This window comes from Harmonia axyridis, chromosome 5, assembly GCF_914767665.1.
Source record: "Harmonia axyridis chromosome 5, icHarAxyr1.1, whole genome shotgun sequence".
Lineage (NCBI taxonomy): Eukaryota > Metazoa > Arthropoda > Insecta > Coleoptera > Coccinellidae > Harmonia > Harmonia axyridis.
Genome location: NC_059505.1, coordinates 19,855,564 through 19,881,691, shown reverse-complemented (window position 1 = coordinate 19,881,691; position 26,128 = coordinate 19,855,564). Strand labels below are relative to the sequence as shown.

The 26,128-nt window shown below is 36.3% G+C and overlaps 1 protein-coding gene across 1 annotated transcript in view; it reads left to right on the top strand.

Annotated features, from left to right (window-relative positions):
• The window catches only part of LOC123680124 (mediator of RNA polymerase II transcription subunit 19), a 30,877-nt gene extending 8,457 nt beyond the window's left edge, over window positions 1–22,420 (top strand). Inside the window, exon 3 of the mRNA XM_045617832.1 lies at window positions 22,092–22,420. Within this exon, the coding sequence (XP_045473788.1) occupies window positions 22,092–22,367 (276 nt within the window). The 3' untranslated portion in view covers window positions 22,368–22,420. The remainder of the gene's footprint in view (window positions 1–22,091) is intronic.
• Window positions 22,421–26,128: the final 3,708 nt, after the last annotated feature.

The following is a 26,128-nucleotide window of genomic DNA, read 5'->3' as shown; positions in this document are numbered from 1 at the left end:
GAGAAGAGGTGTCGACTGTGCATTGCTGCGGATGGTCAACGATTTGAACATCTTCTCTAAAAATTTTATACTCGTTCAAAGTTATTTCTGCTCAATTGTTATCACTATTAGGTTAAATATTATTTCTTGTTTGTTTCTTTCCTAATTAAATTGTTGATTTTAATCATATATGCGTTTATGTCATATGCTATTTGAAATTGATTGTGCGTATTCATTCTAGAGACCTATAGAAATAATTTACCAATGCATTCATCTCATAACAACTATCTCGATTGAAACAGTCAATGATGTGGATCTTTTCATTATTTCCGAAACCATTTTGGAATGAAAAATTTATAAAATATATCTAAATCCGAATTTTGTCGAAATTAGTAAAAATCATATAAATAATCAGATTGACGGAAGGATACTGCTCTTGTTATAAGAAGCTATATTTTTCTGTGCTCATCAACATTAGAAACCATAGAAATATTGAGACACTTAGGTGAGAAAAGTTTTTGACCATTTTCCATTATTTATATTGATACAAACTATACGATGTTATATATTTTTGAAATCAGGAAAAATTAAGCTTTCAGAAAATGTCACAGAAATATAGGGTTCCCATTTAAAAAAACATAACTTTGGGTCATAGCTTCGTAATTGAGAACTCTTTTGAAAAAACGAGCACGCCACTGGATTCTGCGTAAAAAAGTGCCTGTGTAATGTTTTAATTTCAAAGCTCTATCATCAGTATTAGCGGAGATATAAATGTTTTTCGATATCGCCATTTTTCCAATTTTCGCTTATAACTCGAAAACAAAAGAAGGTGGCCAAAAATGAATACTACCCTTGATAGTTTCTTAGAAAAAGAGATCGAGAAGTGGGTATCAGATTTTGTATATCATCTCTGGTTTAAAAGTTGTAGTGCTAAAACATCGAAATTTGCCCACCCTGTACAAGCATTTTCACGAATGAAACCTTGAAAAATGTTAAGCCAACTTGATATTTGGAATACTTACTCTTCAATAGAAACAGAAAAACATATCCGAAGCACATTGATTTCCAGGCCGTCTAAGGGGTAGTTTACACTTGTGAATTTTTCGAAATTTTTAAGTATGACCCTGTCAAAAATGTTTAGCCAAGTTCATATTTAGTATTATTACTCCTAAATAGCTAAAGAGTAACATATCCGAAGGATATTGATTTGCAGGCCGTCTAAGGGGTAGTTTACACTAGTGAATTTTTCGAAATTTTTGTGAATGACCCTGTCAAAAATGTTTAGCCAAGTTGATATTTGGTATTATTACTCTTAAATAGCTACAGAATAACATATCCGAAGCACATTGATTTGCAGGCCGTCTGAGGGGTAGTTTACACTTGTGAATTTTTCGATATTTTTGAGAATGACCCTGTCAAAAATGTATAACCAAGTTGATGTTTGGTATAATTTCTCTTCAATAGATACAGAATAACATATCCGAAGCACATTGATTTGCAGGCCGTTTGAGGGGTAGTTTACACTTGTGAATTTTCAAAATTTTTAAGGATGACCCTGTCAAAAATGTTTAGCCAAGTTCATATTCGGTATTATTACTCCTAAATAGCTAAAGAGTAACATACCCGAAGGATATTGATTTGCAGGCCGTCTAAGGAGTAGTTTACACTTGTGAATTTTTCGAAATTTTTGAGAATGACCCTGTCAAAAATTTTTAGCCAAGTTGATATTTGGTATTATTACTCTCAAATAGCTACAGAATAACATATCCGAAGCACATTGATTTGCAGGCCGTCTAAGGGGTGGTTTACACCTTTGAATTTTTCAAAATTTTTCAGAATGACCCTGTCAAAAAAGTTCAGCCAAGTTGATATTTGGTATTATTACTCTTATGTTGCATAGTAAATTATTTTCAGTGTGTGTTTGCTTAGATATCTTGATACAATGCTAAGACCGTAGATGGAAGATGCCACCTTCCCAGATAGATATTCTATATGTCTTTTCCAATTCAGTTTGCAATCGATATAGACTCCCAGGAACTTTATAGTATCATTTACCTTGTACACTTCTTCATTCAGCTTGATGGTTTGTGGGTATTTTTTGTGGTGGAACATCATTACACCAGTCTTGTCCTTGTTCAAGATTAGGTTGTTCTCATTGAACAATGTACTGGCTAGCTGTAATACTTGCTCTGTCAGCTTTTTTAATTCAGGCCATTGTTTTTCTATCGTTAAAATGTTAGTATCATCTGCATAGTTAACGACTATTCCTTCTGTGTTTACTTCCTGGATATCTTCCCCAAATTCATTGATTTATGCTATAAAGAATATTGGACCTACCACACCACCCTGTGTGAGTCCAAGTTTTATTGCAATTTGTTCTGATCTGATTGCATCACCATTTATATTTATTTCTACTAGTTGAGATCTTTCTTTGAAATAGGATATTACCCATTCCAACGCTGGTCCTCTTATTCCATATTTCTCAAGTTTACTGATCAGTTTATTAATCTCCACACAGTCAAATGCTCTAGTTAAGTCTAGGAACAGACCTAAGGCGAGATTTCCTTCCTCAAAAGCTTCCAGTATTCTTTTTATGAAATCATATAAGGCGGTCTGTATAGATCTCCCTTTCAGATATCCATGTTGTCTTCCTGACAGTATATCATTCATCAACATAAAATCTACGAGTGGTCTGCAATAGGCAATTTCAATAATAATAATAACTGATTTTATTAATAATAAGTTATCAAAGGGCCATCGACCCATGTCCTTCAGCTCAAGTTACATCAACATAATATTTAAACAGATTTACAAAAAAAAAAATCATTATTTTTGCAATTTCATAAGATATCAGTTTTAATAGGTGTTCAATTTCTGTATCAACGCTTTGGTTGGGAATTTTCTTCGGGGATGTTCTACCGGTTCATTGTGCATGAGAATCTTGATGTCCTCGAGTTCGTCAAGGCGCTGCTTAAATTTCGTGTTCAGTTTCTTGATTCGGTCTTCAATAGGTTCTATCCTGGTTATCTGGTAAAGGAGTTCGTTGGGGGGTTGTACAGTCTATTATTTGGGTGTCTCATTTTGGTAATAGTTCTGAGGGATCTTATCTCAGCCACCTTTAAAATTTTCACCACAGATTGTTAATGTATTTATGTACTCTTGTAGATTATCAATGCAACTTTTCAATGATTTCTCATGTGATATTATTGTAGTATCATCCGCATATTGTAGTATGTATTGTTTTTGGTCGTCTATTGTGCCCATATCACTGCAATAAATGTTGTATATCAGAGGAGATAGGGGAGATCCTTGAGGTGTTCTTTGCATAGGGGTGAAGAAGGCGGATGTTGCTTCATTGATTTTAATTATTAGTTTTCTGTTCTCCAGATATGCTCTTACTATATGTATTAAATATGCAGGTGTGTCTTTCTTAAACATTTTATAAAGTAATCCTTTTATCCACACGCTGTCAAATGCTTTATTGGTGTCAATGCAAACTACTGCTGTTTTTTTATTGTTCAATTGTGCATTTTGTAAGTGGGATATGAAAATAGTCAGTTAGCCTTTTTCTTGCGGAAGCCAAACTGATAGTTAGGAATTAATTCGTGGAAATGTTCTTCAAGTTTGGTTTTTATTATTTTTTCACATAGCTTTCCAAGTACAGGTAGCAACGTTAAAGGTCTATAATTTTCTGTTTTTTTGTGATCTCTGTTCTATTTTGCTATGAGGGTGATTGTTTCTGTTTTCCATACTTCCGGGAAGGATTGGTTATTGAGACACCATTTGTATAACTCATTATATGCTCATGTATGTTCTGCTCTAGTTTTTTAACGATACTCCATGGTATATTATCTGATCCTGGTGCACTGTTCTTGGTGTTATGTAGAATTTCATAGTAGGTGTCTTCTTCTATTTCGATCGATTCAGTGTTCACAGCTGAGTTGTTGAAATAATCCCTGTACCAGTTCTCAACCATTGTCTCTGTTTCAGCATCAAAATTCCTATCCTTGCCATATTGATGAACTTCTTTGTAGTGCACTGAAAATATTTCTGTCTTTTTGGAATATGTCTTATATTCTTTGTTGTGTTCTATAATAGTAGGAATCTTATGGAATTTTTTGTACTTGGAGAGTGTTTGATTTGGTGATAAAATGTTCTTCCTTTGGTTTTGCTGATTGATTTGCAAGCTTCGTTACATCTATGGATTCTATATTGTTGGATCATTTTATGGATAGCAGAGTTATATTCATTTATTTGGCTTTTAAAATGTGGATTGGGGGAGCGACGATATTCTCTGTACATTTTTCGTTTGTTCTTGATCATTGAAATTATGAAGGGTGGTAATTCATGAAGGAATGGATGATGTGCTACTGTAGGTGTATATTTTCGAATACATTGAGATAGTTCATTATTGAAAGCTGTGATGTAGTCCTCGTCCATAATTGATTTTCTATGAGAGTTAATGAATTTGGTCATCTCATTCACTTTATTGACCTTGCATTTGTCGAATTGAAACGTTTTTTTCTTTTGAGTCTCTTTTGGCTGTGTGTTCATGTCTAATGTAATAACCATTCCTAGGTGATCGGAACCCAAATCTGGTACAAGCTCTATATCTATGATGTTACTTTCTAAATTTGTAGAGTATAACAACAAATCTGGGGTACTATCAGGGTTACTATCCATCAAGAACGTTGGTGGTGTCATATATTTTTTGAAGGAACCGCTCTGGAGAAATTTGTTAATTTGTCTTTTTTTCATTCGATTTGGATTGAAGTCACCGATAATTATAGAATATTTATATAAGGCTGCTTTTGTGAATATAGTTTCGTCGATTTTGGAATGAGGGTGTATGTATATCAAAAATATGTGCAGTTTATTATTTTTAAAAGGGATTGTGAAATATGTTGCTTCATTGAGGTTGTTATTTAGACTAGGTGAATTGTTCTTACCCATTTTCAGGTTGGGGTGGCACTGTACTATACTACAGCCTTGAGTATTGGTAACTGTATGTCCTAGCTTCTGAATAATATCCCAATCTCTGTGGGAGATGTTATGTTCCTTTTTTATTTTGGCTTCTACGAACAGAGCACATCATATCTCATTCTCTTCAATAAAGTTGTTGATCAGATATTTTTTAGGTAAATAACTATTGATATTGTTGTAGAGAATTTTAATATAAGAGTTGAATTTGGCGGTTTATTTTGTTGTCAGTAGGTTCTGTTGGTGACGGTTCGTTCTGATCTTCCACATCGAACATGAGTATATACAATCGGTTACCTGAAAAAACTGCAGTAGTGTCTACTTTAAATTGTGTCAGGAATCTTCTTTTTAGTTTCTGCAGTAGTTCCTCCCTGTTGATGTTTTTGGGCTTGTTCAATTTTCTTATATATGTATTCACGATTTCATCATGTATAGTTATAGGTGCATGTATTCTGTTATTTTTCATATGTAAGTCTTCTATTTCCCTGGTCATTTTATTAAGAGGTCTTATGGTTGCATTCGGAATACCTTCGATGGGTTTTTTAGGATGTTTTGGACATTTGCCTGACCATGCCTGGTGTTCTTCAGAACCGCAGGCACTGCACTTAGGTGGTAGATTGGTTTTGCACTGTGATGTTTTGTGGGCGCCTTGACATTTGTTACATTTTGCTGGTTGGGTGCAGTTTTCTGTGATATGATCGAGTTTTTGGCATCTGTTGAATTGATGTGGGCTCAGGAGGATGACGTACGTATACTGGATAGTGCCTATTTTTGAAGAACATTCCTTCATTGAGTAGTCTTTCGGATGTTGTAGCTTCACCTGTGATGATTCTTATGTAAGTAGTGGGCATATTGTAATTCCTAGATATGATTCTTCGGCAAAATCTGTGCTTTAAATTCAATTTATTAAGATGTTCGTTAATTTCTTCATCATGTATAGATTTTTCAACGCCGGTTATTACTACTGAGAAAGTTTGCTGTGGTTCTGGTCTTTCTTTTCCTTGGATGTACGGTTTAGTCTGTTTGAATTGGGTGATGGTTTTCTGGGTTTTCATCTCTTCTAATGCATTTAAGATTTTTTCTTTCTCATTGTTGGATTTGATAAGGTAGCCGATTTTGGTTTTTATGACAATATCCGAGGATTCTGGGAATTTCTTGTTCCATTCATCTGCTATTTTGATTCTGTCTGATTAAGTTTTCATTTGCTATATATATAACTATAAAATAGTTGTTTGTATTCCGTTTTGTTTAGTTCGTTCATTCTTACTGAATAATTTCTAAAGGCAGTCTTGTTGTTGTGATTTGTTTGTGGTTGTACTTTAGTGTTTTCTTGACGTGTATGGTTTCCTTTAGTAGTTGAGATGTTTTGTGTGGAAGAATGAGATGGGATGTCTGTTTCCATAGCGACAATGTTTTCTTGGATTTTTTTTTGTGGTTATAGATGCGGTTGGTTGATTTCTGTCTCAGGAGTTTTGTTATCGTTGACTTTTTTGTTTTCGTTTTTAGTTATTCCTTTCTTCTTACGTTTCCGATTGGAAGGCTTCTTAATCGATGGATCATCGTCCACAGTTTCATCCGAACTTTTTTCGGTGGATTTTTCATCGGAAATCATTCTTGAGAAAAATTTCTCGAAATCTGCGGCACCGTATGAATTTGATCGCGAAATTTTGTACCGTTGTCAAAGATAATCGTTCTAATCAAAGAATGCACGTGTGTTCACCATGAAGGATTCCACTAGACTGTAGCAATTTCAAAAACTTTCGAGAACGATGGTTTCTACTATCGTTCTCGAAACTCAAGATAGCAGTGGTGAAGCCGATACTCAAGCAAGAAGACTCATCTGATTTTAACAATTACCGACCAATAAGCATTCTTGCTTATTGGTTTGAATACTGTCTGTTTGATAACGTAACAACTGGAGAGATTTTTTACTTCTATTCTTTCTTTGGAGTTTTCTAACATATTGATGTTTAGGTCTGCAGTAATGATGACATATTGGTTTTCTTTTTTCTTTAAAAGTTTATCTAGTTCTTTTAACATTGTTTCAGTGGTTCCGTTGTTATACAGGGTGTCCCGTAAAGACCACGTCAAACCTCGGTTTGACGTGGTCTTTACGGGACACCCTGTATCTCGAAAACGGTATTCTTTCTCGAAAGAATACCGTTTTCGTGATATTTTTTTTTTGAAAATAGTGAATTTTTGCTCCTTTCAATAGTTTTGCCCATACGGTTGGTACAATTTTACATCTTTCTGGTTAATTTTTTCAGTAAAATATTGCTGAAGAACGATTTCAACGTTTACATTAAAAACATCCTCCGAAAATTTTAAAGGGGGGCTATGAAAAATATTTTTATTGGAAATTTTGGTAGTGGATTATTTTGTTCATGAAGTTTAGCCCATCGTAGTGGAAAAAAAAATGTACCGAGCTACTGCTGCACATTACACCAATAAATTGTCTATTTTATAGTGATTTCAAAGAGGTATCACACAAGTCATTTGTTATTCAAAGAAAAAAGATATGGCTGTTTTTATCCAAATGGGTACGTTTCTGACAAAATCAAGTTTGTCAATTCTGTTAAGAAATCTTCGATGTTGCATTACTTAGTGAACAATGGCAATTGTTTACGTCCGAAAATATTACTCGCATAATTATTCACCTCAACGAAATTAAATTTTGCCGGCAAATTTTGGAAAACATCATGCAATCCAGATTTTTTTAATATTATTATTTGGAGCGACGAGTCTTCCTGTACCAAGGATGGGTACATGAAGACCTAAATCCTCTGGACTTTTAATATTGGGGCTGCCTAAAAGACAAAGTATACGCAACACCCATACGTGATGAAGCCGAATTGCGGATGCGTTCGGCTTCATTACTGGTTTGCGTATAATTTGTCTTTTAGACAGCCCCAATAATAAAAGTCCATAGGATTCAGGTCAGGCGAACGAGAAGGCCACAAAATTTCACCTTCTCTTCCAATCCACCGGTTGGGATAAGTTCTATTCAAATGTGCGGTAACTTCGAGTCCGTAATGTGCTGGGCATCACGGGTGTGAACCTAGCAGACCGTTTCCAGCAGACCGTTTGACGGAAACATCCGAACGCGGTCACCAGTGGCGTACTGACAAAAGCCGAAATTTATATTGAAATAACGTTACAACATGCAATAGAGGACATGAGGATTTCGTAGTTGATGATTTTGAAGCGAAACAATGGAATGGTATACAGAAAAATCAATTATAGAATTTATTTCTGGGAATTAATGAAGTTTTCATTCATGTTTATCTACATTTCTCTATTTCAGAAAGTATTTGTCGGAGCATAATCATATTTGGCATGCGAAATCGTTATTCGGATATGATTAACCACTGAAAAAATCAGCGACTCGCATAGGGATACATGGGTTGATTTGTCATCCCTTATATCCGAAAATTCAATAAGTCGGGAACCGTTCGCCGGAGCACAACCATATTTGGCATGCGGAATCGTTATTCGGATATGATTAACCACTGAAAAAATCAGCGACTCGCATAGGGATACAGGGGTTGATTTGTCATCCCTTATATCCGAAAATTTTATAAGTCGGGAACCGTTCTCCGGAGCACAACCATATTTGGCATGCGGAATCGTTATTCCGATATGATTAACCACTGAAAAAATCAGCGACTCGCATAGGGATACAGGGGTTGATTTGTCATCCCTTATATCCGAAAATTTTATAAGTAGGGAACCGTTCGCCGGAGCACAACCATATTTGGCATGCGGAATCGTTATTCTGATGTGATTAACCACTGAAAAACTCAGCTACTCGCATAGGGGTACAGGGGTTGATTTGTCATCCCTTATATCCGAAAATTTTATAAGTCGGAAATCGTTCGCCGGAGCACAACCATATTTGGCATGCGGAATCGTTATTCTGATGTGATTAATCACTGAAAAAATCAGCGACTCGCATAGGGATACAGGGGTTGATTTGTCATCCCTTATATCCGAAAGTTGTACAAGTCGGGAACCGTTCGCCGGAGCACAACCATATTTGGCATGCGAAATCGTTATTCGGATATGATTAACCACTGAAAAAATCAGCGACTCGCATAGGGATACAGGGGTTGATTTGTCATCCCTTATATCCGAAAATTCAATAAGTCGGGAACCGTTCGCCGGAGCACAACCATATTTGGCATGCGGAATCGTTATTCGGATATGATTAACCACTGAAAAAATCAGCGACTCGCATAGGGATACAGGGGTTGATTTGTCATCCCTTATATCCGAAAATTCAATAAGTCGGGAACCGTTCGCCGGAGCACAACCATATTTGGCATGCGGAATCGTTATTCGGATATGATTAACCACTGAAAAAATCAGCGACTCGCATAGGGATACAGGGGTTGATTTGTCATCCCTTATATCCGAAAATTTTATAAGTCGGGAACCGTTCTCCGGAGCACAACCATATTTGGCATGCGGAATCGTTATTCGGATATGAACTGAAAAAATCAGCGACTCGCATAGGGATACAGGGGTTGATTTGTCATCCCTTATATCCGAAAATTGTACAAGTCGGGAACCGTTCGCCGGAGCATAACCATATTTGGCATGCGGAATAGTTATTCTGATGTGATTAACCAATGAAAAAATCAGCGACTCGCATAGGGATACAGGGGTTGATTTGTCATCCCTTATATCCGAAAGTTGTACAAGTCGGGAACCGTTCGCCGGAGCACAACCATATTTGGCATGCGAAATCGTTATTCGGATATGATTAACCACTGAAAAAATCAGCGACTCGCATAGGGATACAGGGGTTGATTTGTCATCCCTTATATCCGAAAGTTGTACAAGTCGGGAACCGTTCTCCGGAGCACAACCATATTTGGCATGCGGAATCGTTATTCGGATATGATTAACCACTGAAAAAATCTGCGACTCGCATAGGGATACAGGGGTTGATTTGTCATCCCTTATATCCGAAAATATCAAATAGCATTCGTTTCCACGCCACCTTGAGGTAAAAAGCATGGCGCGTTTTTTTTTACATGATTTCCCCGATAGGCATATTTCATGATAGCTTGTTCAGATTTCAGTAGTTTTCTCTAATAAATTCGGCATATATCACATATTCTATTTATGAATTCCTTGCGGGGGTCAGGATTGTTCGTTAGGCATGAAATATGCACCTTCCTTCTGCAACTTCTGCATACATATATATATATATATCGAAGTCAGATTGTCTTGAGCAATACAAACATCTATCTTGCATTTTTGATGATTTCTCTAGGAAAAACCTTTTAAGAATATTGCGGAAGTTATTAATGTTAACCTTGTCGTTTAACGGTTCTGCCAAAAGGTATTTTGTGAAGTAATACAATATGAACATTCCACAATTGAAATTATTTCCTTGATATATTATGGGTTTCTCTACAACTTCTTCATTTCCATTTATTAATCGTTTGAATCTCTCGAAATATTGAAATTTTCTTTGTTCAGCTTGAATTTCCGTTCTTCTCAAGGAATCCATGAATGAAAATTTTTCGGTATTGACGTCGAGCATGATTAGTACAAAATGAGTGTTGTTTTTATTAATTGGGACTTCTACGTAATCTTTTTCAATAACCAATTCATTATTCGCATCTAAGTTATCGGAAAATAAATTGCTGGCTCTTCGTACAGAGATTTTGAATTGTTATTATGAATTAATCATTTGTTGTTGCGAAATCGAGAAAAACCCCTGTATCCCTATGCGAGTCGCTGCTTTTTCAAGAGGTTGATCATATCAGAATAACGATTCCGCATGCCAAATATGGTTGTGCTCCGGCGAACGGTTCCCGACTCATACAATTTTCGGATATAAGGGATGACAAATCAACCCCTGTATCCCTATGCGAGTCCCTGATTTTTTCAGTGGTTAATCATATCGGAATAACGATTCCGCATGCCAAATATTGTTGTGCTCCGGCGAACGGTTCCCTACTTATAAAATTTTCGGATATAAGGGATGACAAATCAACCCCTGTATCCCTATGCGAGTCGCTTATTTTTTCATTGGTTAATCATATCAGAATAACGATTCCGCATGCCAAATATGGTTGTGCTCCGGCGAACGGTTCCCGACTCATACAATTTTCGGATATAAGGGATGACAAATCAACCCCTGTATCCCTATGCGAGTCCCTGATTTTTTCAGTGGTTAATCATATCGGTATAACGATTCCGCATGCCAATTATTGTTGTGCTCCGGCGAACGGTTCCCTACTTATAAAATTTTCGGATATAAGGGATGACAAATCAACCCCTGTATCCCTATGCGAGTCGCTGATTTTTTCAGTGGTTAATCATATCAGAATAACGATTCCGCATGCCAAATATGGTTGTGCTCCGGCGAACGGTTCCCGACTCATACAATTTTCGGATATAAGGGATGACAAATCAACCCCTGTATCCCTATGCGAGTCCCTGATTTTTTCAATGGTTAATCATATCGGAATAACGATTCCGCATGCCAAATATTGTTATGCTCCGGCGAACGGTTCCCTACTTATAAAATTTTCGGATATAAGGGATGACAAATCAACCCCTGTATCCCTATGCGAGTCGCTGATTTTTTCAGGGATTAATCACATCAGAATAACGATTCCGCATGCCAAATATGGTTGTGCTCCGGCGAACGATTTCCGACTTATAAAATTTTCGGATATAAGGGATGACAAATCAACCCCTGTATCCCTATGCGAGTCGCTGATTTTTTCAGTGATTAATCACATTAGAATAACGATTCCGCATGCCAAATATGGTTGTGCTCCGGCGAACGATTTCCGACTTATAAAATTTTCGGATATAAGGGATGACAAATCAACCCCTGTATCCCTATGCGAGTAGCTGAGTTTTTCAGTGGTTATTCACATCAGAATAACGATTCCGCATGCCAAATTTGGTTGTGCTCCGGCGAACGGTTCCCTACTTATAAAATTTTCGGATATAAGGGATGACAAATCAACCCCTGTATCCCTATGCGAGTCGCTGATTTTTTCAGTGGTTAATCACATCAGAATAGCGATTCCGAATACCAAAAATAGGTATGCTCTGGCGGACGGTTCCCGACTTATAAAATTTTCGGATATAAGGGATGACAAATCAACCCCTGTATCCCTATGCGAGTCTCTGATTTTTTCAGTGGTTAATCATATCGGAATAACGATTCCGCATGCCAAATATGGTTGTGCTCCGGAGAACGGTTCCCGACTTATAAAATTTTCGGATATAAGGGATGACAAATCAACCCCAGTTTGTTTCCTGGGTTTTGACATTAATAGTGTTACTGCTTATATTGGCTCTTTCCGCTATGAACTGCATTATGTCTTGTTCCCTCACTGATTCCTTGACCTTTGAGATGAACAACCACAATTTTTTGTCGTCTTTATTGGGTTTGATTGACGGAAATCTATTGTTTTGTGCTTTGCTAGAGATAGGTCCAGTTCCTACATTTGGCCTTTTCCGATTTGATGTTCGTTTACATATTACCATTTGGAATTCTTTATTGTGTTGACTTTCATTTCGTGAGTTGCTTGTTTTCATTCCGGCTTCTGCTGAAGTTGGATGTTGTGATTGCTGTGACTGGCTTCTTCTATGGTCATGATGCGTGATTTTGGGATGACGTTCTGTCATCGTTGTTGTCTTAGTTGCGTAGTTGTAGTTGTAAATAATTGCATTGTGAGGTTTTATAGAATTTTGTTTTATTTGTTGCTCAGTTATGTAAAGGTTGTTGGAAATACAATTTTTGTTTAATGTTTTTTATCCCGACTTTCCTAAGCCTCTGAGAGACCTCTCGGTAGATTTGAATTTTTACGGAAAACTTATTTAGAGTTTTCACTCTCAATTACTGAAACAAGCTCAAACAATTTGAATAAAATGTTCCTGCGCAATAATTACAATAATTTGTCAGGATGAAAAAAATGTTACCAAAAAAGAAACGAAGAATAACACTATGAATTAATTAACTCTTTTGATGTTTTAGAGTATAATGGGACTTCTTCATCAGATAAAATCTTGAAATATTCAGAATTCGTCAATTGGCTTTTGTCAACACAAAGACACGTTGATTTATTTTATTGCGAAATTTTCTATTGTCAATTCATTTTTCAGTAAATTCATCAAATATGTACGATCTACTCTTATTGTAGGGAATAAATAGATAGATGGATAGATGTTTATTCGGAAAATTTCATACAAGATAAAAAACATCACTATTCTTTACCTCTATATCTCGAATTACCATTTGGTAAGTCTCTGTAAGTCGAATTTAATCAAGAATGAGCTGTATAACTCGAATATGCCTATGTCGAACTATTCGTAACTCGACGAAAAATCTTGGTTCCGTGGTGTTTCGAGTTAACGAGAGTCCACATAGATAATAGAAACAACCAAAAAATTCTCCACAAAATATATCTTATTTTTTGTAACACCTCGTACTAAAACAAATATTTATCCTTCTCTAGGGAATTTTAATAGCTTTGATCTGACATATCTTACAATGGGATTAGTGTTGCTAATGATATCATTTCTGAATGTTTTAGGTGAATATGGGGTAAGTAAAACTTGAAATATGAAAAAGAAAGTACACAATTCATTACAGACTATATTTTATTTTATTAATAACAATTAAAATTTCCAAACACTCGAAAGACCATGCTCAAAATCTCAAACCTCAATACAGATATACAGGTTCATTTTAAATAATCAACATAGGACATAAAAGTATTTACGGCAACGATCCTTGCCAAGTTGTTGACTGTTTCTCATTGATAAAATTTGAAAAGCTTTCAAGTGAGCATCATGCTCCTATACAGTTTATTGGAAAAAACTGAAATGATCCTAGGTTATGGAGAATGCAAGAGAAATGCGAGATGGAGCAGAAGGCTTTATTCCCAGCAGTATTATTATTATTATTTTTATTACATATAAATGAAGGCTGAGGTCTAAGTCCTATGTAAGCCTAAAAACCAAAGAAATCAATAAGCTGACTGAATGCATGCAGAGAAAAAAAGAAAACAATTATCATATGCATAGAAACAAATTAACCAAATAAGCAACTTTCTATTTTGTTTTTAAAACTATTCACTGAGTCAGAATTCACTACATCACCAGGTAAGCCATTCCATGTCTCGAATATACGGTTGAACAAAAAATATTGTCTCTGTCTTGTGGCAAACTTCTCCTTTTTCAATTTGAAAGTGTGACCTCTCAACCGCGGATCATTGTTGAAGATGAGAAGTTCTCTAAGGTTAGCATAATTGTACTTGGCTATACGGAAAGATATGACAAGGTCCCCACGGAGTCGACGTTGGTCAAAAGCTATCAGTTGTGCCATCCTCAGTCTTTCGGGATAGGTTGGCCGCACTTCACCAAAAGTCATACGCGTGGCTCGACGCTGAACACTCTCCAACAAGTTCCTGTCGCGCACCAAGACCGGACACCACACTGAACCTGCATACTCCATAATTGGACGAACGTAGGTTCTGTATAGTTTTATCGAACTTGAATATGATAAATGGGAGAACGTTTTGCGGATGAGGTAGATCAGCGTATTGGCGCGCTTGCATGTGGATATTATGTGTTCGGACCAAGTTAGGTCAGCGTTAATAGTCACTCCCAAGTCCACATGTGAGGACACTATGCGTAACGGTTGACCGTTTATCGTGTACGTGCGGAGTGGATTGTTCTTTCCTTGGTGAAGTACAACGCATTTGTCGACATTAAGAGGTATCAGCCATTCCTCACACCACTGACTAATCGAATCTAGGTCTTCTTGAAGGAATTGATGCTCTACTATGGCATTTCCATACAGTTTAGTATCATCGGCATAAAACGACTTGCGGGACTTTATATGAAGCGCAAGATCACTTGCATAAACAACGAAGAGGAGTGGGCCAAGAATAGACCCCTGGGGAACCCCACTTGTGACTTGTCTGTCCGAAGAAAAATAATGACCCACCTTGACAGTGAAAGTCCGGTCCGTCAAGTAATCTTGAATCCATAGGCTTAGTTGGCCCCGGATACCGAATGTGTCGAGTTTATGCATTAGCCTCCGCACTGGGACCCTGTCGAAGGCCTTGGCAAAGTCAAGATAAACGATGTCTGTCGGTATTTTCTTATCGTAAGCAGTCGTCCAATCGTTCAGGCACTGTAGAAGATTGCTGGTGGTGGACTTACCTTTGACGAAACCATGTTGCTCCGATGGAATGATTTGGTGTTTTGATAGAAATTTTGACATATCTTCCACAATTATTGATTCCATTACTTTGGAAGGCACGGAAAGAAGACTAATGGGCCTGTAGTTGATTGGATTGAGTTTATCACCCTTTTTGAAAACAGCAGTGACAGAGGCCCTCCAGGCACGTGGGATTTGCGATTTTGCGAAAGAGACAGACATGATTGTTGACAATGGAGAGCAGAGAACCTCGGAAAATTTGTTGAGAAAAAAGGAGCTTATTCCATCCAAACCAGGAGATGAGTTTGGTTTAATATTCGACAAATGATTTTTAATCTTTTCCGAAGTAAACGTCACGTGGTTCAGACTATCACGCAGTCGTTCTGCCCTAATCCGCGGCAGTTGACCATCTGGAGGCTCAACTGAAAAGGAGCTTGTGAAAGAGTCAGCCAAAACTTCAGCCGACTCGGTGTTTGTAGAGGACAGGGAACCGTCAGGTTTTCGCAAGAGCGGAATGCTTACTTTGGTATTCAGGTTGGATCGTATGAACTTGTATAGTTTTTTACCGTTTTCAGAGTTTGCGATAGATTCCTCAAACTCACGTCGTGAAGACTTTAGTGCTGATACCAGGTGTTTAGAAAAATTTCGATGAGTTTGATAATCCTCTGGGGCTCTTGATCTTTTGTATCTCCTCCAAAGCCTCTTTTTATGATGTATGAGTGACATTATTTCGGTATTTATCCATGGCTTAAGAGGGTTTTTTCGGCACAATTTGCTGCGGGAGTTCTTATCAATAGATGCAGTTACGGTTGAGTAAAATCTGTCCCAGAGGATGTCAACGTCGTTACATGTATTTAAGAGGGCTATCCAATCTACGGTGTCCCCCGCGTATAGTCTATTACTGAATAGACTATACCTCTCAGGTTCAGCTACTGAGCTGAACCTGAGAGGGAGTCTGGTCACTTATGATAGATAATTTCGAAGTGGAACTTTTCCCAATTAAATTTTTCTTATTCCTTAAAATGGTTCGAGCATCGTGCTCGCTTGGCATTACCAACTTAATCATACGTGGATACTTGTTTGCAACGTTGGGTTTGCCCACTCGAAAAATGGTGATAGGCTTAGCTGGACAGTTTACAGTATTGAGCACCTCCGTCACCACCGATCCGTCATGCTTCCTCCCAGCATTCACGTCTCCCGCAAGTTCAGGGACCCCCCTGATAAACACATTTTTGGCCCGATTCAATCTGTCCAGTACCTCTTGAATAACAACATCAGAGGACTGCACAGACTTAGAGTTTTCGACAGCTGAGCCTTCGACAGCAGTGAGCTTCTCATTTAATGTCTCAATTTTTAATTTAACATCCTCAAGTTCTCTACGTATATCGTTTTTGAATGACTCTATCAGACCTTTGATATCAAGAGAGGCCTCAAGATTTGCACCGCAAGAGTTACATAGAACCTTCAAACATTTAACTCGACGACGAGTAACGCGATCGTCCTGCGGTAGGTCTGTACAAGTGACGTGGATCAGTCTCTTGCAGCCGTCGCACTGAAGTTTCATGCTATCCGAAGGCAGCACCGGCTTCGTGCAGTTCGCGCATGAGGTGTTTTCAGACATTATTGATAAGGTGTATCTTTGGCTGCTATTGCAGGTGTACGAACAATAAATTTCAATTTCAAATTATTTGTGGGAAAGGAAGTAAGGTAAACTCTTCACTCTCGTGGGCCTTTACGAGAGACTCCAACAGAGGGGGAGGGCCATGGAAAACAAGAAAACGAGGACGGAGGGAAAAGCAAAGGAGGAATTTACGAGTAATATATAACTCGACGTTTATCCGTTAAAGTCTTAAACACGTAGTACGCCAATCCAGCATATGCAGCAGACTACCAACAGCAGGCCAGCGAACATCCACTAACCACACAAGCAGATCGCCCGTGCGCCACAAAGAGGTGGGGAAGGATTGCGTACCGACTTTCAACTCAAAACGTCGGCGCAATCAGAGGTTTGTCACGAAGAATTATGCGATTTTCACCTCTAAGAAAATAAACAATGGGACAGGAGATGAAAAACAGTATTGCCTGAATTCAGAGAAAAACTTCTAAAAATGAAGATTTTCTTACGTGTCGAACACAAACCAGAATTTAAAAGGCCCAAGTCACAGTTTCCACCGAATTTTTTCAAACAATCACCCGAATAAACTTGAATTTAATCTGACAACCGAGAGATATACATGCACCATCAACTCACAATATATTACAATATATCACAATATTAGTATCCTAATAATTGCTGTCCAGACCTCAAAGAATTCGCTTTGCTTGTACGTAACATGCATTTGTATGGTTCTTTCTTAAGGTCAAAATGGAACAGGAGCAAACCAGTGACCAGTGAATGCTCACTTATTAAATGAAGATCCTCAATTAATGATATTAGTAATACCACAAACAATTTTGCTACGTGGTTAGAAGGATTTTATAACATAACAGTTTCCACGACTACAAATTGATCCTTGGTCAAGTTAATCGTCAACCGACAATGAAATTTTCAAAATATTTTTAAAGTCAATGCTTGGTGTGGAAATATTGGGAGGTATTTAGTAGGCCCCTATTTTATTGAGGGAACTCTAAAGGCATAAATATATCTTGCATTTTTGCGGTATACCGGCCGCCGAGGTTACCAGACTCTACAGTCTACACCATAAGATTATTTATTGTGGGGATATTCAATAGACTTCGTGTAGAGGACACAACCTGTCAACTCAAAAATTCTGCAAGGCTATATGTGTGACGATTTGGGCTAGCTTGGTCGACCGCGAAATAAACAATTGTTTGGGGTTGTTTATTGTGAATATTGGGGGAAATTCTGAGCAGGACCGTTAATTGCGATGTAGTTTTAATAGTTGTTCATAAAATTTTAATTATTGCTCAATAACTTTACTTTTTCATATTTTGATAGTTTCACTCACATTTTTTATCTTTATTATTAATCGAATGACAATATCTGAGGGTATGCCTTTGAAGCTCAGAATAAAAAAAAAGATACAATAAGTAGGTAATTGACTAAAAAAAGTTACACGAAAAACAGTGGGCAGAATCCATGCAAATCAAATCTGTTCTTGAAGACGTTCACACTAGGAGCACAAACCACATTTGCAGACAATCCGCCTCTAGTTGCTTCATATCAGTCTTTAGGGTAGGGTACCGGGCAGGACTAGTAAGTTCGAGGATTGGTCTTAAATAAATAAGCTACAACAGACAGTGGGATAACAACCACGAAAACATTTTGGGACCCTAAAGACGAGACTCCTTGCCCTGGATGATAGTTTCTTTACATGAAGAGACAAGTTTAAATTTAGGGTGATACGTTAATAATCGGTACTCCTCCCTTCTCCTCACCATAGTTACTATGGTGAGGAGACGGAAGGCTACCGATTATAAACGTATCAATCGATAATGAATTAGTAGGATCCAGAGGCAGGCGTGATGGTTAATCCTAGGTCCTCATGTGTTTCTGTTGTAGTTAGCTGATGCGAGAAAATAGTGATGCTTCGGGTTCTGATTGCCAATGTGAGGAACTACGCGCTTTTCAAGGTTCAGTGGAAGCAACCAATTTTTGGAGCAGTCGAGTCGGAGAGAAAAAATATTCAGGTTCGCCTGGAGCACTTTATAACCTGAGATAGAATTGTTCAAGAGCCTCGTGTCGTCCGCAAGGTGACCTCAAACTTTGGGGTAAATCGTGTAGACCGAGAAGGGGAGAGGACTCAGAACTGTCCCTGGGGTACACCGCTGGCCACAGGTCTAGGCGAAGATAAAGTGTTTGACACTTAAACAGAGAAACTCTTTCCCTGAAGAAAAGCCTCAATCCACCATAACAAATGTTCTCTGATTCCAAAATGCTCAAGCTTGGAGAGGAGGCGTCCATAAGGAACACAATCGAAACCTTTGAAAAGTCGAGGTAGATGATATCAGTGGGAATACCATCAACGAAAGCTTTGATCCATTTATCTATATTCTACTGCAAGTTGCTGATGACAGAGGGATCCGGAAGAGTGTCAGGAAGAATAAGACCTTGGTCATATTATTTGTTATCAAAAGTTCACATACCTCGAGGTGACGGAAGTTAATTTGATAGGGCAGTAGTTATTGGGGCACAATTTGTCACCCTTCTTGTAGACAGGAGTGACCTACGCCTGCAGCTAAGAAGGGGGCAAATGCCCAGATCTGAAAGACAAAGTGAAGATCGCAGCTCACTATTTTTGTATGTAGAATCGACTGAAATAATAAGAAATGTAGGTTCTAATTTGAAAATCTCGAGTTTTGATGAATTTGAGTTGTCCAAGTTCATGATCTTCTTATGAACACCCTGTACAGGGTGGGCAAATTTCGGTGTTTTAGCACTACAACTTTTGAACCAGAGGAGATAGATATAATCTGATACCCCATTCTCGGTCTCTTTTTCTGGGAAGCTAACAAGGGTAGTATCCATTTTTAGCCACCTTCTTTTGTTTTCGAGTTATAAGCGAAAATTAGAAAAATGGCGATATCGAAAAACATTTATATCTCCGCTAATACTGATGATAGAGCTCTGAAATTAAAACATTACACAGGCACTTTTTTACGAAGAATCCAGTGGCGTGCTCATATTCCATAAAGGGTTTTTAATTACGAAGCTATGACCCAAAGTTATGTTTTTTCAAATGGGAACACTAGATTTCTTCCATTTTATGAAAGCTTAATTTTTCCTGTTTTCAAAAATATATAATATCGTATGATTCGTATCAATATAAATAATAGAAAATGGTTAAAAACCTTTTTTTACCTAAGAATCTCAATATTTCTATGGTTTCAACTGTTGATGAGCACAGAAAAATTGAGCTTTGTATCACAAGAGCAGTGTCATTCCGTCGATCTGATTATTTCTATGCTTTTCACTAATTTCTACAAAATTCGAATCTAGATATGTTTTATAAATTTTTTATCTAAAAATTGATTTGGAAATAACGAAAAGATCCATAAGATCGAATGTTTCAATCGAAAGATTTGTATTGAGATGGATGTATCAGAAGAATATTTACATAGGTCTCCAGAATGAATATGCACAAGTACCAATCCATTTTAAATAGCATATGAAACAACGCATATATGATTGAACTCAATAATTCAATTACGAGGGAACAAACAAGAAATAATATTTAACCTAATAATGACAACAATTGCACAATGCATAGTCGACATCTCTTCTCGATATTTCGCACCGAATTCAATAGATGAATATTTGAATTCTGTAGAAATTAGTGAAAAGCATAGAAATAATCAGATTGAAGGAATGACACTGCTCTTGTTATAGAAAGCTCAATTTTTCTGTGCTCATCAACAGTTGAAACCATAGAAATATTGAGACTCTTAGGTAAAAAAAAGGTTTTTAACCATTTTCTATTATTTATATTGATACGAATCATACGATATTATATATTTTTGAAATCAGGAAAAATTAAGCGCCCAAAAAATGGCACAAAAATCTAGTGTTCCCATTTGAAAAAACATAACTTTGGGTCATAGCTTCGTAATTAAAAACCCTTTTGAGAATATGAGCACGCCACTGGATTCTTCGTAAAAAAGTGCCTGTGTAATGTTTCAATTTCAGAGCTCTATCATCAGTATTAGCGGAGATATAAATCTTTTTCGATATCGCCATTTTTCCAATTTTCGCTTATAACTCGAAAACAAAAGAAGGTGGCCAAAAATGAATACTACCCTTGTTAGTTTTTCAGAAAAAGAGACCGAGAAGGGGGTATCAGATTTTGTCTATCTCCTCTGGTTCAAAAGTTGTAGTGCTAAAACATCGAAATTTGCCCACCCTGTACATTTTTGGTCCAAACCGCAAACAGTGTTATGACGTATTTTCAGAATCGAAAAAGAAATTTCTTTTTCGAAAAAAGCTTTTTCTGCCGAAATATTGGAAAATATTGTGCTGGCCCCTGGGTCCCCGAATTTGAGGATAATTTCTTTTATAAGGATGATAACACTCCTTCACACTGACACGAAGGGTCCAAAACATTCTTCAAGAGAACAATATCCAGATAATGAACTGGTCAGCAAACTCATCAGACATGAATCCAATTGAGCACGTATGGGATTACTTAGTGAGATCAATATCCAATCGCCAACACCCACATTCAATTTTTCAGGAATTGAGTTAGCCCTTCAGGAAGAATGAAACGATATGACTGAAAATTTCATTAATGACTTGATTCGTGGGATGCCTAGGTGTATTGGGCAGTTGATTGAAAAAAGAGGTGGTAATACGGACTATTCAATTTGGATTCAGCTGTGGAATAATGATAATTAATTTAAAATGAATAATCGATAAATTTAGATTTTTTCTTATTGTCTTTTTTTTCTTTCAAATATATTGCAGTTGAAAAAGAGGAAAATATTCATATCATTTCCAAAACATAGATTGTTTATTTAGAAACCTAGGGGGCCAAGACTTTTGCCGATGTGTGTATATTCTGTGGACCCAATAACTTGTTTTCGTCATTTGTGGCAGTTTGTCACTTTACAACTGAATTTGAATATTTCTTTTTGTTTTGTGCTGTTTGAATCTCATAAAAATGTAGAGTGAGTATGGTGAAATCCGACACTAATATCATGATGAGATCCATTGCTAACTGATGTACTTAATAGGCATTTTTGTTTTGGTGAAACTAGTCGTTTTTCGCAATTCCCCTAATACTCTAGAATTTGTTGATTAGGGTTCATAGTGGATATAATGATGACAATGATTTATTTTAGAGTGTGAATATATTCATGTCAAGCATTACAGAATAAATTATTTTCAAGATATACCTTTTGATGGTATTTATTATGTGTTAGATGTTTTGAATATAAAAATTAATCTCGAATTTATCTTAAATTTCAGCTTCCAGAGCAATACAGATATACCAGTACAATTACTGTGAAAAAGAATAAAAACAAACATAAAAAGCACAAACACAAAGAAGGAGGTACTCCAAACCAGGAAACTGCCGTAACTGATGCAGGCATAGATACACATGAAAAAAAACATAAAAAGCAGAAACGGCATGATGAGGATAAGGAAAGAAAGAAAAGAAAAAAGGAGAAAAAAAGAAAAAAACAGAAGCATAGTCCAGAACATAGTGGGGGCCTAACACCAAGTCAACATTCTAATTTATAATTTTTTATATGTTTTATGTTATAACAGATTTATTAAGAATATTTAGAATATAATTATAATTGTTTTTTTCTACCCAAATGTACTTTCATTTTGCCAAAGATTGAAATAAATAAACAATAAAAAGAAGCAGCATAAATGGGAAAGAAGAAGCATAAAATTAAGATGATTGAGAAATAATAATAATAATAGTTTATTGATCCTTTTAGACAAACAAGGTATGTATAGGAAAAGACACAAATGCAAAAATAATAACAATTCAGACATTTTCTAGTCTATCATTATAGTACTCATTAACACTATAAAAACACTTTTTTAGAAGTAAAGACTTAACAACTTTCTTGAATTTAAATAAATTCAGCGACTTGATGTTACTAGGTAGATGGTTAAATAACTTAATACACTGGTACTTGGGTGACATTTCAAATTTTGATGTCTTAGGTTTGGGAATTGACAATATTTTTTTATTCCTAGTGTTATGGGAATGAACGCTTGACAATTTTACAAAACTTTCCTCATTTTCCTTAGCAAAAACCAAACATCTCAATATGAAAATGTGTTTACGCCTAAATACGACCCTGTTTCTCGCCTAACTTCGACCCTGTATACTCAACCCCTGACCCCGAACTTCAAGTACCACCGAGGCGCTGAAGATGGAACGAAGATGGCAGTATGGAGCTAGCAATCTAGGGGTTAATATCTCAATTTTACTCTAATTTCAATACATTTTAACGCTGTATGCTCTCGAGCAAAATAAACGCAGTTTTAAGTTTTACAATTGAATTTAAAACCACACAATACCCAACATGGTCCATTCGAGCCACATTTGAATCCAGTGAATTCAAAAAAGCGATACACATTTGAATCCAGTGAATCCAGAAAAGCGATACACATTTGAATCCAGAAAAGCGATACACATTCGAATCCAGAAAAGCGAGCCACATTCGAATCCAGTGAATCCAGAAAAGCGATACACATTTGAATCCAGTGAATCCAGAAAAGCGAGCCACATTTGAATTCAGGGAATTCAGAAAAGTGAAACACATTCAAGATTTCAAACATCCAGACGTCCAGTGAAACTCGATCCCACGCATTCCAATCCAAGGGCGCAGTGGATCACCGCAATCGTCGAAGCGATTCAACTCTAGATCCAGGCATACACACAAGCTGGGCAACTGGAACTACTGCGTGAGGGGTAAATAAATTCCTTCTTTCCCTCTTATACTGTTGTTTTTTGAGCGATATTGACTTCAATCATAGTATAAGGAATGGATAGTAAGCCAACCGCCGTTTGACGGCAAAGAACTGGTCACTTCGGGTCGCTACTGTAGTTGGATCCGGTGTTTTACGGGTTGCATATATCGAACACTATTGACTACCCAAAGTGGAGAAGTAACTCGATAATAGATGGCGCTGAATCATGAGCTATAGATGGCGCAGAAATAATACGATAATTCATTCAGTGGCGTGGTTGAAAAGGGGTCGCATGACATTGCCAACAATTTTTATGTTATTATTAAGTTACCACTACATTTGAATATTCGAATATTCATTGAATATTTATTCGAATAATTGCGTTTTGCATTACGATAAAAGTTTGAATGATCACTTAACTCTCTATTCAGGAATAATTAAAACAAATTGATAGATACAATTGAATTAAAATTATTCATATAATAGTAGAAAGTGGTTTCATCCGAAGAAATATGAATAGAATTGGGATATTATCAATGAAAAAAATATAAAAATTGAATATAAGATTCAAATATATGAATTTAGCAATAAATGGTTCTAAAAATAATAATATAAGATTCCACATTCGAAATATAATGCCGTCTTTTAAATCGTTGGCAAAGTTTTTTCATTTGAAACCTTGCTTTTCTGTTCCCTATGCATTGTGATTTTTAGACATTTCTATATTTCAGTGGTCAAATATTTTTTTATTCTGAATTGAGAACCGACGAATCTTTCTATTCTTTTAAACCTGGGGTCTTGAAATGTACTCACATCCTCCTCTTACTAAACTGAATCAGAAAAACAAAGTGTTTTGAATCATTCATAGAATTGAGCACGAAGTTTATTCTTGGAGGATTTAATGTTTCAAAATCCGCTCGATCATTCTTTTTGTATCTAAGTATATATAAAACCGCTTGCACATATACGTCAAACTTAAAACGTAAAATCACAGCCCAAACGGGACCATCTAGAGCAAAAATGACAAGAATAAGACCCCCCTCAAAATCGTCTGGAGATCCCGGGAAAAATCCCAAACCTTCGATTCTCCCCGCGGTTTTCGAGTATACGGGGTGTTTCGGATCATTTTGACATTTCAAGTCCCATATTTCTGTGGTATCTGTGGACAATTTGGCTGTCAGTGTCATGTTAATAATAAATATTCCATTTCGATATATGAAAGTTCTTGAAAAAGTTTGCAGTTTCCAAAATTGTTATTCAATATTTAAATAAATGCCGACAGATAAAATGCAAAGTCTTCGGCGAATCAAAAATTCGATAGATATTTGTCAAGATTTGGAAATGAACATTTATATCATCGAATGCATTTTCCTCAATTCAGGTTTGTTTGAAGAGTTTGTATTATTTGGAATTAATTGGATGAATGTTACTTTATTTCAGGAATTTTTCGTTTATTTTCCACAATCTATAAAACTACATTTCCTTTCGTGAGAATTTGAATTTATTGCGACAGAAGATGGAACTACCAAAGAGAACAGAAGCTTCATTCATCAATTCAGTCTTGGATTGGAGTAAAAGTTATGCTACTATGAAACAGTATTAAACAGATAGAAAGACTCCTTATAGATAATTCACAATTGGCTTTATTACTGGAAAAAAAGAGCCAAGTTAGTCAGATAACAGTCAAAAGTTTCCATGAGTTTTTTGAATATCTAAAATATACACTTTTACGACAGAGGAGTGCAAAAATATAAGTGACCACTCCGTTTTTGAAGAATTTGAGTGCAGTGCTGTTGAATTTATAATGAATAAGTCAAATCTTTCATACTAATAATTTCAACTATATATAACCTGTTATATTATATTCCGCTCAACTGAAACATGTATTAATAAGCCTTGGAAATTAGAGACTCTCAAACTTATCACCTGATTTCTCAAAAAGGTTTCACCAAGATAAGATATTGTAGGTAATTGCTTATGAGGTAACATAGGCCATGGGTATTTGAAAGGCAAGTCTATTCATTATGTCTCTTTTTAGTTGGTTTATTATAGCTATACTGAATATTTCTAAAAATAACATTCACTTTAGATGTGAATTAATTAAATTTGGACTTATGCATCATATCATATATGACTATGAAATTGAGAAAGACATATTTTTCTAAATTCCATTATAAGTCTTTCGAATAGTACTTTGAAGATATTGATTTCAATGACGTATGGAATATATCAGTTGAAATACTAGTCAAAATGTTACGACAGAAATAAATTTTGAAGTATCATTCAGTATATGAAGAATTTAACATGGCAGTCACTTTCGAAATTGGTATCAATTTTCCAGCAATTCAATGAAGGTATAAAATACTTTAAAAAGCAACTATTTATTGAAAATTTCCATGTCATGAATGAATGATCAAATTTGTATAAAAATGTTGATACCTACCTATTTGTTCACTAAAGTTTCCAATCTTTTAATCGTTATAGGAATAGGTGCTATATGGCCATTTCAAAAATGCTATCCTACTGATTTATTCATTGCTTTTCATTTTGGTAAGAATTAAATTATTCAT